A 12,236-nucleotide genomic window follows, 5' to 3' on the forward strand; every position below is an offset into this window, starting at 1 on the left:
TTTGAAGATTTTTGACATCCTTAACTTTGGGGACATCAAGGATACTTCTCTCCGGAAAATTTCTTTCAACAAAGTAATCTCTTCCACTAAAACGTACGTTATTTTCTCCATCTTGGTCCTCGTCGTATAGCTCCACGTAGCGTTTCTGGACGAGGTGCAATTGTTGTTGCAGTTTGACAAGCTGTTCTTGGAGTGCCATTCTTTCTTCCATGCGGCGATACTTCGGACTAGACGGGTCAGCCCAGTTAGGTTCGTGTTGTGTAGGCTGATTCTGTTTACGTTTTTGGCGGCGGACCTCCTGAAGGGGAAGTCCAAGCTGATCTCCAGAGCCACGTGAGGCTGGGCGCATGTTCGATAGGATATTCTCGACCCTCGCCCGCTTGGCCTCCTTACTGTCTTCCTGTCCGTACAGACCGTTGTCACTGGCGCTATCGTTGTCATTCCCGTCGTCTAAGTCGTCGCCATTAACCATTGGTTCTCCTGAGCTTCCGTAATCACTCTCATCTCCCGAGTCTGAGTGCAGGGAAGTCCTGTCATCCTCTTGCTGCTGACTGAAGGACGATATTATATTTTTCATCATGTGACCTTCTGATTTTTTCCTATCTGCGCTCTCGGGGATTCGGGGTTCTTCAATATTGTTGTTTTCCATGGCCTTTTCCTTGTTTTGCAGGATGTCTCGGAGAAGTTTGGAATCTTCCGAAGACTCGAGCTTGCTGTCCTGTTTTCCTTCCAGGGTGTCGTCTGATTTTGTGGGAGAGGTTATGCTCTCGTTACAGCCGCTATCGGCATCGGTTTCTTTCTCAGCCTGTAAGGTGCCTTGAGCGTCAACTTTGAAGTTAAGGTGGTTGTTGGTATGAATGCTCAGAATTTTACTTGGATAGTTCAATTTGTCTACCGCCGAGGGGTACTCGCGCGAGCTACAATTTTCAACTAAAGATGACATTCCTCAACGATTCCTCTCTCATCGATCTAAAATAAATATAAACACCATGCTATATATTTTTTAATATTACTTATTCTAGCATGTGTTCTTTAATCAATGGGTATAGGATGTGTTCTATAAATAAAATAAACTTTATATATTTACAAAACTGTTGCAGTTTCCTTTAGAGTCAATAGAAAGTAAATATTGTAAGGTAGAACAGGTGATAACGAGAAGTTGTTATAACTTCGTTAAACTTTGTGTACATGTGGGCTGTTATCTCCAGTGACGTAAAAACTGTAGATAAACATATTATATTTGTTGATTTATGATTAATTAACAATAAAGACACTGGTCATAGGTCATCTGTAATCTGGGGTGGAAATTTTCTTTAATAAAAAAGTTTAAAAACTCGAGTTGATGAATTATTTATAGATGCGTGTAACAGATAGTTTTCGAAGATCGATTTGTAAAATTTTGAATTTTAAAACTGACAACTGCTGATTGATCTAGTATGTCTTCGTGTGAGGGAAGGATACTTTCAGGGCAAAAGACTGTTTTCAAATCGAATATAAAAACTAAACCGTATGTAAATTTCTGGTTGTAAATTCTTCTTAATTTTTTTTTATTCTTCTTTAAAAATCAATACTAATATTTTCAAACGGAAATGGTAAACGTGGCATATTGGACAATTTATAAAATATGAGCAATGATTTGCTTCGCGGAGGTTCATTTAATAGCCGGCATTAACGCCCGCATTATGTGCTATTACCTTAGGAAAAGACAATACAAAACAAAGGCACTTTCTACGGATAAGACCGACACATGTTACATTGACCACGATATCAAGTGATTATATCTTTTACAATTTGATGAAGACCACGCGAAGGACTGGGGCACATAGCGCACCTGTCACTCTTCTACCCAAGGATCTTTAGTACTCAATCCCTATGTTCCGACTCAAAGAATGACCACTAGATACGAATTAACACTTAACTTACACCAAGGCAGCAGACCGTGGCCAAAGTGCCAGGTGAAAGCCAGGCCCCCGCGAGTTCTGAGAGATTTCAACGGGTAGTCTGGGCGAGTGAGGCGTGCGTGTCGCACTTATAAAGACGTCACCCAAACGGACAAATTGTCGTAATTATGCGCCTTTTGAATCTACATCATAGAAAACGTGTTAGCTAATTATTCCCGTCCCCTTCTGTGAATGACGTTTTGACGAAGGAAAGAAAAGAAAATAATGAGGAGACGAATTATCTTAAAAAGATGGTACCCAATTCCCTGCGTGTAATTCACACATAGAAAAATACTGTCATTAGATGCTGTTAAGATTTCCCATGTTTATTGCATAACGTGCGATTGTGTTGGCGCACGAATGCTTTGAATATTCAATCAAATTCTACAACAAATATGTGTAAAGGGTCCTGAAAATGCGAATAATTTTATCTTCAGGTGTGTTTTAATGATGCGCTTTGAACTGCGCGAATAGAGTGAGGACCATTGAATTACTGGGATGTAGACGCCCATTTTCCAGGGGGATTATTATCAAACTCTCAAAAGATGACAGATCATGAATACAAAAGAAGTCAATAATTTTTAATTTTATGTCAAGTTGTTAATTAAAATGTAACAACCACCTTTTATCTTTTATGTAAATTAAATCGTTGAAAATGAATTATTATATTTTCTTCTCTTTTCACAGTCAGTTCAAGTCCCGGCAAATAATTAAATTATCAAGACTAAATAATTGATTTTTAAAAAAAATAATTTTGATGGAGAAATTCGTAGATTTATGATTTGAATAACTTGTAAAATAATAACGTATTTAGATATCATAAAACAGGATGATTTAGAAAAAAAAGAAAAATGTTAACAATATAAATATTTACATACACTTTCGGGCTAAATAAGTCCTGTGACTTCATTCCGTCCTAACTGCTGATTGATAATTCAAGTGAAATGGACTTAAGATAACTAAATGCTGTACAAAGTTCCTTTGGCAACATCTTAACAAGTTATCACATAATGTCATTTTCTACAGATTGCCGGCCTTCGGTGTTACCGGGGTTAGCTTTAGGTCGCATATTATCATTTTGTTTCCCCTATGTGGGATATCAGTGCCAAGAACTGAAGTCAAGTTTAAATTTAGACTGGGTACCTATCTAGATAGCAACTACGGGTAAGAGATATTTGTGGTTAAAAACGTTTGCCCGTTGATTTCACTCGCTTGAAATATTTCAAACGGGCACCTGCTGTGACGCTCACTAGGAAACCGGGTGGACCTGACAAAGTGAGATGAGCGTAAACTGTTGTATACAATGATGTTGACATTGGGTTAATAATATTGTTTACCCGTTACAAATAGACTTTCTTTTTTATTATTATTATTAACAAGAGTCAATCACGCTGAAGTAGGTATCCAACTTCTAACAAAAATTGATATATTCGTTCTAATTTATAACCCGGCTTTATCAATTCAGTTAACTAGACCTGGGGAAAATTATTCATTTCCCATTTTAAAAAAAAATTACATATTAATTGATGCCAATCAAATTCGTCGAACTTTTTTTTTAAATCGATATTGGTTGTCTGTATATACACAGATAAATTTGTTTTAAGTTATAAATTGTTTGATAAACTTCACACAAAATTCATCGGTCTTACTTTTATCTTTGAAGCGAAATTATAACCAAATGAAGATATTTTAATTTAATAAATAATACTTACTGTCTGCTTCTGACAAGGACACTATATCTTCAATTAAAAAAAAAGATTCTGCTGTGCAATAGAAGTTGTCACAAGTAACCTTGTCTTCAATATGCAAGTAGATAGCTATTATCCCGTGAAATCAGGGGGAGATGTTCTTCACGCTTAGCGTCGCTTACACAGGTGAAAGATGTTCTGGGGATCCCATAGATCACTAATAATATATTAAATGTGGTCCTTGAGAGAAATCTTGATTGAACGCGGGGAAAGGCTCCTCCCACTGCACGCGACTTTCGCAAGTCGCTGTTAATCCCATTCATTAAATACTCATGAAAAACCATCAAGTGTGCTGTCTTGACATTCTCCTTATTGGTTCTATGCTAATGAGCAGAACCAGGCCACGCCTCCTAATTATACCAGAGTACAAACCTAGGTCTGAAGACTTCATTGTGCTGAATATAGCGTAAACATATTGTATTAAGCGAATGTATTGATCGGCAGGATGTGGTTTTTATTCTCTTAATTTCAATATTTCTCTTCTTCATCACCATCGATTTTTATCTAAATATTTAATAAGTTGTTTAATAGCAGTTTAAATTTGTTGGTGTATGGAATGAGGAATAATCGAAGACATAGAATGGTATAATTCTATGCCACGGCTAATGACAAATTAGAACATTATGAGTTTAACACACTTTTACGCCCGTGATAGTTTTTTAAAAAGTATCAGTTTCATAATGGATAAAAGCTAACAACAACTAACCACTTCGAATTCGACAAAATAATAAAGGACAAATGTGGAATATAGTCAAGCCTTTAAAACTGTGGGTGGTTATATTTTTTAAATATAAATTAGATTTATGTTTGATGTAAACCTTTTTTTTTAATTAATAAAAAAGTAAGAATTTCCCAATTTAAAATTATTTTGCACGCTTAATTATTTAAAATTTATAGGGATTTCAGAACGAATTTTTTCATTTTATGTTGAATAAGCTCAAACAATTATTAATTTTCAAGAACATTGAAAACGTGTACTTATCGATTTAATTTATGTAATGATGCACACGAATAAACATAATTTTGAAATTAATTGTGATTTGTATATACATGTATATATTTTAATCAAATTATATTTTACACATAATTTTGTTTTGTGTTCTATTTGACTTTTTCATTGGATATCCCAAAAAGATATATTTTAATAATCATATAAAAAAAAAACCATGTACTAGCAATGCATTCAGCATTCAAATGTTTACTAGTTTTGACAAAATAGAAATCATTTTTGCATGATGCCATAAGGATATATATGAACATAATCATTCGCAGAAAATGAGCACTTGTGACGGGTTCCTGATCTTAGTCTATAGCGTTGAGTGACACTTTCAGGCAATATGTCAATATGTGTGGACCTCGAACCCCAAAATAAATCTCAGTGATATAAATTCAAACTGTTACAGACTATTGGGAGGTGACACTTGCTGATGAAAACCGTTCCAACAAAAATAGCACAAAAAAAATGATAACTCCAACCATGTTACCGGTGAATTTTAGTGAATCAATTTTTGAGCAAATTAACTCATTGATTTTTCTGAATCAATTAAATTTTAAGCCAATTCACTCATCGACAAAATTGTTTTAACTTGATTAAAATGATGCAACAAGTAGCTCATCCATTAAAATGTACATAAATGATGCACTAATTTTTTTAAATAGATTATATGCATGCCGCCTTTAGATGATAAAGGGAAAAAATAAAAGGAATATCCGGGTGAATTGTGAGCAGGATTGAAAATGGAAGAAAGAGATGTTGATCTTTTTTTCCTATTTTATAATATTATGGATATACCTGTTACTGCATATACCGTGTACCAGTATTGTCTTACAGGATGCGACGGGGCCAGAGAGAGACACACGAACACAGTAAGCTGTGCCCCTGTCAATAGCACGTGCTCTTCTACTGGCGGTCCGTCTTAATTAGGTAAACAGGTGTTACAGCTTGCATCTAAAAATACTCCTACATTTAAGGAACATTTACATGATCTAAAGCTGTAATTCAAAAGAAAGACATATTCAAGCTGTTGGAATAATACAGTAACTGCTTCTAAATTTGAGCCAACACTATTGAAAAAACAAATGAGATGTTCAGATGTTGAGGGGGGAAAAACGACTATTTTTTTTAAATAAATAAATAGATATAATAAATGTTGATAAGAAAAGGTATCAGCAAAATCATATTACAATTATGATTACGTGTATCAGATAACAGATTTACAATATACAATAGTATGTCATCCTCAGAAATCTTTAAAATTTAAAATTGTATCAATCAGGGACGTATATACTACAAAAAATATTCATAGGAAATACGTCCCTGTGTTAATATATCGAATAGATTTATCGTTTTATAATATACCACGGTATATTTTCAATTAAGAAGTGAGAAATAAAATAGCATATTTATGGAGTTTAATTTCTTTTCAGATCAACGAGAGGCAACTCTTACTATAGTTGCAGCACTGTGCCTTTTCGTGTATTTAGACGGCTCCAAAATGGCTGGCATGTTGACGCAAGGACGACGCGTCGTGCCACAGATATTTCGGAATTTTTCTGGTTATAGTGTCATTTGCCGTGGAATTCAGGTATGAAACAGAAAGAAGAAAATCACCACTCTACAGCAGGGGAAAATCGTGAATGGATAGAAATTAAGGGCACCAACGGTGACTTCTTTTGAAGGACATCTTGATTCTTTAAAAATTAAAAACAATGATTGCATACTCATAAAAAAGGCCAGAAAATAGATATCAATAATAAATAGTCTATGCTCCTAGCATGGTTAAACGCTGCTTTATTTTCACGAAAAGTTTGTGTCTATTATTTTTTCTTTTACTTCCGAATTTCCTCAAGTGTTATCATGAAGTAGGGAAAAATAAGTATAGCCTATTAGTAAATGAAAAACTTTAACTGCTTGCTAATGAATTATCATTGAAATATCTTCTCAATGTTATTTTATATTATGTTTGTCTTTCTGTGCATTTGACAAATTGAAATTTGCACTCCGCCTTGTCATTGCAAAGTTGTAAGCAAAGTTACAATATGATATGTATAAAATAGTGCAAGGGATTAAGCAGAATATCTGTTCACTAGTAGACATACTATAATTATAAATAAATATGATAACACTCTGTTTCTCAATGGAATAACTGTGTATTCATTTTCATGTAATGAAAAAAAATCATTTTTATTTCCTTGTGCATGTTTCCTTTTCTTTTTTCATATCTTGTTTTTGTTGTTAAAAAATTGGCTGTCTCCTGTAAGAAGAAGAAAGATGTCTGATTCAATTTCATGAATAGATGAAATGTTAAACAATACTCAGTTGATTGATTGTGACATTATATTTTCCTTTACTGTTGAGACAGAGTCAAAAAGTCTTGAAAACTGAAGTAACAGTACATCGTATTTCCAATAACAAATGTGATATCCTTGCCTTATTCCCATTAATATGATGTTCCCTGTACATGTATATATATATACAGGGTTCAGGGAAATATTCATCCCCGTCTTATTTTCCCCCCTTTCATCCTTGTAAGTGGGTAAATTTATGACGGGTCGAATTCCAATGTCTCATACTATCTTAATTTATTCACAACTTTGTCTGGCGAATTCAAGAGGAGATGAAACTGTTTGCAAGTGAAAAGGGTGAAAATAACCCTGTAAATAGTATTATATTTGCATAAACTGTACATTTGCCATTGGGGCAATCCCAATATTTTAATTGGCAATAACTCTCTCATTAATATTCAAATAACTATACATTTATACTATTCTGTAGTAACCAATGTTTCAACTGTACTATGAATCCATGATATTTAATGGTAGTTTTTATTTGGTTTTTAGAATACAAGACAAGTACACAATGTTTTAGGTAAGCATCTCTCTCTCTCTCTCTCTCTCTCTCTCTCTCTCTCTCTCTTTGGGTCTCTTTTAGTAGAGCTTTTCATTGTATAATGTACTTGATAAATGATAATTAGGCTTGACAGTGTATCACTATTTTTTGTAGGTGCGGGCCAGAAAACTGACTTTCCTTTAGCTGAGTGAGTGTAGAATTTCAGCCCACATTTGTTGTTGCCGTATCTTATAACTACCCTCATGTTTTCTCAAGCTGACTGATATTTAATGAAGGCTGGCTAAGGAGTTTCATTTTTAGTTTGGAGGAAATAAATCTTATTTCTGTTTTAGTATGCTTGTACTAGCTGGTAGTCATTACTGATATAGATTGATAGAAAGAATTATTGTGTATGATTTATTGCAACACATGCATTATGGTGACTCAAGATATTTTTTGGACCTTATTTACTAAATAAAATCTAATGGGAATGTACCAATACATTAAATTAAGTGTGATGCAGCTTTTATATATGAACAGCTTTAAAAAAAAATTGTTCAAATTTAAATTTGAAATCTGCATGTGTAAAGATGTGATGTGTGAATTAATTAAAATCCCAATTCTGATAGTGATTATCATGAATGTTGTGATGACGAAACTAAATATAAAAGTTTGAATTACAGGAATGGTTATGTAGGAACCAAAGTTATGTCAATTCTTATTTTTAAAATGTCAGTATAAATTGAACATGAAAGAGGGTTATTTCCTGCTGAAATATAATACTGACCTTGACTGAACCTTAGTAAAAAAAAAATGTTCTTGTAAATTGTTCCATTAAATGCAACAGATACATAATTTGAATGATAATCCGATCAAGAAGCAAATTGATATACATGCATTAATTTAGTTGTTGATCAGAGTATTATTCAAATTAGACATATCTTTATGCAAATTTTAAAGCCTACTCTATGCTGAAGAATAGAGTTACTACTGCCATTTACTGGACTTTTTAGTACATGTACTACATGTACATGTATTACTGACTGGTACTTGTAATTAAAGATTTTTTTCCTTTGAATATTTATTAGGTATCAGAAAACAAAGGCATGGTCGAGAAATTTTCATGTGGCTTCAGTACTCTGTAAGTATGTCATTTTTGCAGATATCAAATAAATAAAACAATAAAACGTTTTCCACATTTTGATAATTTCCTACAAGTTGGATAACACTGCTGTGATTTGATGTATTAATTTGTCTGTTTAGATCAAGAAATAAAGGAGGTGAAATGTCCAGGATTTTCAGAGTCCATTTCAGAGGGAGATGTCAGGTGGGAGAAAGGTAAGGTTGTGTTTGACTGCACTGTGATTTATGAGGAAGTGTAGGTTCATATGTTTGAATAACTATATTATTCACCTCATGCCCAGGAAGTACTTGGGGAGAATATGGTATACAAATATCCGTATGCATATGTATGCATGTATGTCCCATCAGTAGATGGGTAACATCTCATTAAGACATCTCAGACTGTAGGGGAGTAAGGATGAAATGTTTAAACTGAATATGTGTGTGTGAGTACCTGTCTTCAGTATAGTAATGCTTTTTCTTGCAGCTGTGGGTGACTTTGTACAAGAAGATGAACCACTAGGAGAAGTAGAAACAGACAAGGTGAGAGTTCTAAAACATTTGCTGGATGTACATTTATTGTACCCACACGGTGCAGAGTATTATCATTAACATGAATGTATTGATTACCTTTGGAAGGATAACAACCATGCTTTCTGGGTACTGTTGTACATGTATTTGTACTGAAGGGACACATATGTCAATAGTACATGTACTATGCTGTGACATTTGCTGTCTTTGTTTACAGACTGGTGTCCCTGTCCTCAGTCCATACACCGGGGTGATTGTGGAACTTCTGGTAGAGGATGGAGCCACTGTTAAAGCTCACCAGCCACTGATGAAAATTGATGTGTCAGGTACATGTACAGAATGTAGTTAATGTGTAATAAAGTTCACTTGCCAAAAAAATTTCCATGTTAGATCAATCTAATGTAAAGTATGGGGAAATTTGTTTCCAAGCAAAATGCAAAATAAGCATACAATGTAACTAAACATAAATGTGTATTAAGATATATATCATTTGATGCAAAGGAAAGAAAAATGTTTACAAAATATATGATGTGGGTAACTGAAGTGAGAATATCAACAAGAAATGTCTTTACTTTGACAGCCAAAGGTGATGCACCTGCTAAAAAAGCACCTGCCAGTGAGAAGCCTCCTCCTGCCGCAGAACCTCCAAAAGAGCCAGCCAAACCAGCAGAAGCAGCCCAGAGCAGCTCCAGTGGGCCCATTCCAACCACCCCTCCCCCTCCCCCGCCTGTACCCAAGGAACCCATGTCCTCCTATCCTACCTCCAGTGTTAAGGTCACACCCTTTGAAGGATCCACTAGTCAGGGTGGTGCACGGACAGAAACCAGGGTAAGTCTATGTGTCAATGTTGTGTAAGAGCTGAAAAGAAGGAAAGATTTTGATGTGTGGTGCGCTGTGGAAAAGTGTTTGATGTTTGATTTTCCTGTTATGCAGACAAAGATAACAAGAATACGACAGAAGACAGCACAAAGGTTAAAGGAATCTCAGAACACATGCGCTGCCTTAACCACCTTCCAGGAATGTGATATGAGGTAAATTGCTTGGCTTTTTACATTGATGTTTTTTTAAGAATGCATTTTGATATTTAACAACTTGTACATGTATTATTGTTGAAAACATGAATCTTTCAATACATGTAGCAGTAACCAGTACTTGTTCCATTATTTGTATAATAATTTCTTTAAATCTGTTTTGTAGCAATCTCATGGAGTGGAGAAAAACATACAAAGATCAGTTTGAAAAGAAACATGGAGTGAAGTTAGGAATGATGTCTCCATTCATCAAAGCTGCAGCGTTTGCCTTGAAAAATCAGCCAGCAGTGAATGCTGTGATTGATGGAAATGAGATCGTTTACAGAGACTATGTAGACATCTCAGTGGCCGTGGCCGCTCCTAAGGTACTCTCTCTAATACACAGGTAATCCAGCTACATAGCCAACTGATGATACTGTAATGTTGAGTTGTAGGTCCTTTTAGAAATCCAAAGTAGAGTATGAATTTATTCAGAATAGATAAGTTAATGTAAAATGTCTGTGTAAAAGATTCAGAAAGGGAGACAATTTATACTGGTATATTTCCTTGAAGGTGGTGATGTACCGGGTAGTTAAAACTTTTTGCTTCTTTTGTGATGATTGGAATCCATTTCATATGATTTTATGTATAAATAAAGACCAAGAAAATGCTAAATAATTTGATTTAATTTACAATATCCAGTGATTGCATGTAATTTTCCTTTCAATGTTCATATTGTTATTTACCGTGATAGGGCCTAGTTGTACCAGTGATCAGGAATGTGGAGACACTGAGTTACGCTGAGGTAGAGAAGGCCATTCTAGAATACGGAGAAAAGGTCTGTAACATGGAAACATGGCTATCTTACTGTAAACCAAGTATTATTCCCATTAAAATTTTCTTTCTATTACTTTCCATCAGTAAGTTCTGTACTTTAATTCATTGTTTATCTAAGATAAGGTGTGATGAGTAATCTGATAATATATTGACTGTATTAAAGGGAACCTCAGTATTCTTTGAATGATTAAAATTCATCTCAATCTGATAATAACAACAATCACTCCTCACTGTTGACAATTTTCTTTTCATTATTATTTGTCATTAAAGGCAAAGAAGAACATGTTGGCTATAGAGGATATGGAAGGTGGGACGTTTTCCATTAGCAATGGCGGCGTCTTTGGATCCCTGTTTGGAACCCCCATAATTAACCAACCCCAGAGTGCTATATTAGGAATACATACCATAAAGAAAAGACCAGTAGTTGTGAATGATCAGGTTAGTGGTCAACATTTAAACCAAGATTTTTCCCCCCAGATTACTCTGCACTTATATGAACCATGTCAATTTGAAACAGAGACTCATCTTGAAAAAGTTCGTGAATACATGTATATGTTGTTATTATTTTGAAATTCCAGATTGTGATTCGACCTATTATGATTCTAGCCTTGACGTATGACCATAGACTTATTGATGGCCGTGAGGCTGTGACTTTCTTAATGGACATCAAACGAGCAATAGAGGACCCCAGGGTAATGCTCCTGGATGTATAAGCACAGACACAAAAATATAGTGCATACAGAGTTTTATATCAAATTTGTATAATTTTTCTTCTGTCTGAAACAACACCATCTTTTAATTTAGTATACATGTACTTAACTGGATGGAATTTTTGATTGAGTGCCATTGCAACTGTATGTGCTATTATGTATATTACCTCAATGCTGTTTAGATCTGGGGGTTTCCCTTATACAAGTTAACTCACAGAAGTAAGATTTTCTTTAATAAGGCATTCACTATGTTTGTTATTCTGTTTGTAAAATTAGGTGCAATGAATTAAAGCATTGAGAGAAAAAAATTCTTGAAAAGGCATAAATGCTGTATTATTTATTCTAGTGATTGCTTTAAAACAAATACTGATATGGAAAATAAATTTTTCATGATATATATCAATTGTTTTTTTTTCTTCTATTAATTCAACGTCCTAAGAAATCCTCCCAAAATAACAAAGGTTTCATGTCTTCACATACTGGTACATATTTATTACAAATACTAGGCC

At 34.4% G+C, this 12,236-nt stretch overlaps 2 protein-coding genes across 3 annotated transcripts in view; one reads left to right on the plus strand and one right to left on the minus strand.

Moving 5' to 3' along the window:
* Positions 1-3,999, minus strand: part of LOC128178971 (homeobox protein prospero-like) — a 20,245-nt gene extending 16,246 nt beyond the window's left edge. The window contains exons 1-2 of one of the 2 annotated variants that reach the window (XM_052846416.1): positions 3,653-3,999; positions 1-969 (exon numbers count right to left, since the gene is read on the minus strand). The exon at positions 1-969 is cut by the window's left edge and continues 1,036 nt beyond it. In XM_052846416.1, the coding sequence (XP_052702376.1) occupies positions 1-943 (943 nt within the window). In that variant the 5' untranslated portion in view covers positions 944-969; positions 3,653-3,999. Of the gene's footprint in view, positions 970-2,818; positions 2,963-3,652 lie in introns of those variants that run through there. The other variant, XM_052846417.1, reaches the window with a different exon arrangement.
* Positions 4,000-6,142: 2,143 nt separating this feature from the next.
* LOC128178973 (dihydrolipoyllysine-residue succinyltransferase component of 2-oxoglutarate dehydrogenase complex, mitochondrial-like) lies at positions 6,143-12,124 on the plus strand. The gene is made up of 13 exons (XM_052846420.1): positions 6,143-6,273; positions 7,529-7,556; positions 7,692-7,725; positions 8,606-8,658; positions 8,781-8,855; positions 9,127-9,182; positions 9,388-9,496; positions 9,751-9,998; positions 10,104-10,201; positions 10,368-10,566; positions 10,935-11,018; positions 11,288-11,455; positions 11,596-12,124. Exons 1-13 carry the CDS (start codon positions 6,184-6,186, stop codon positions 11,728-11,730), a joined length of 1,377 nt encoding a protein of 458 aa, XP_052702380.1. The 5' UTR covers positions 6,143-6,183; the 3' UTR covers positions 11,731-12,124.
* Positions 12,125-12,236: the final 112 nt, after the last annotated feature.

The sequence above is a fragment of the Crassostrea angulata genome, chromosome 3 (genome assembly GCF_025612915.1).
Source record: "Crassostrea angulata isolate pt1a10 chromosome 3, ASM2561291v2, whole genome shotgun sequence".
NCBI lineage: Eukaryota > Metazoa > Mollusca > Bivalvia > Ostreida > Ostreidae > Magallana > Magallana angulata.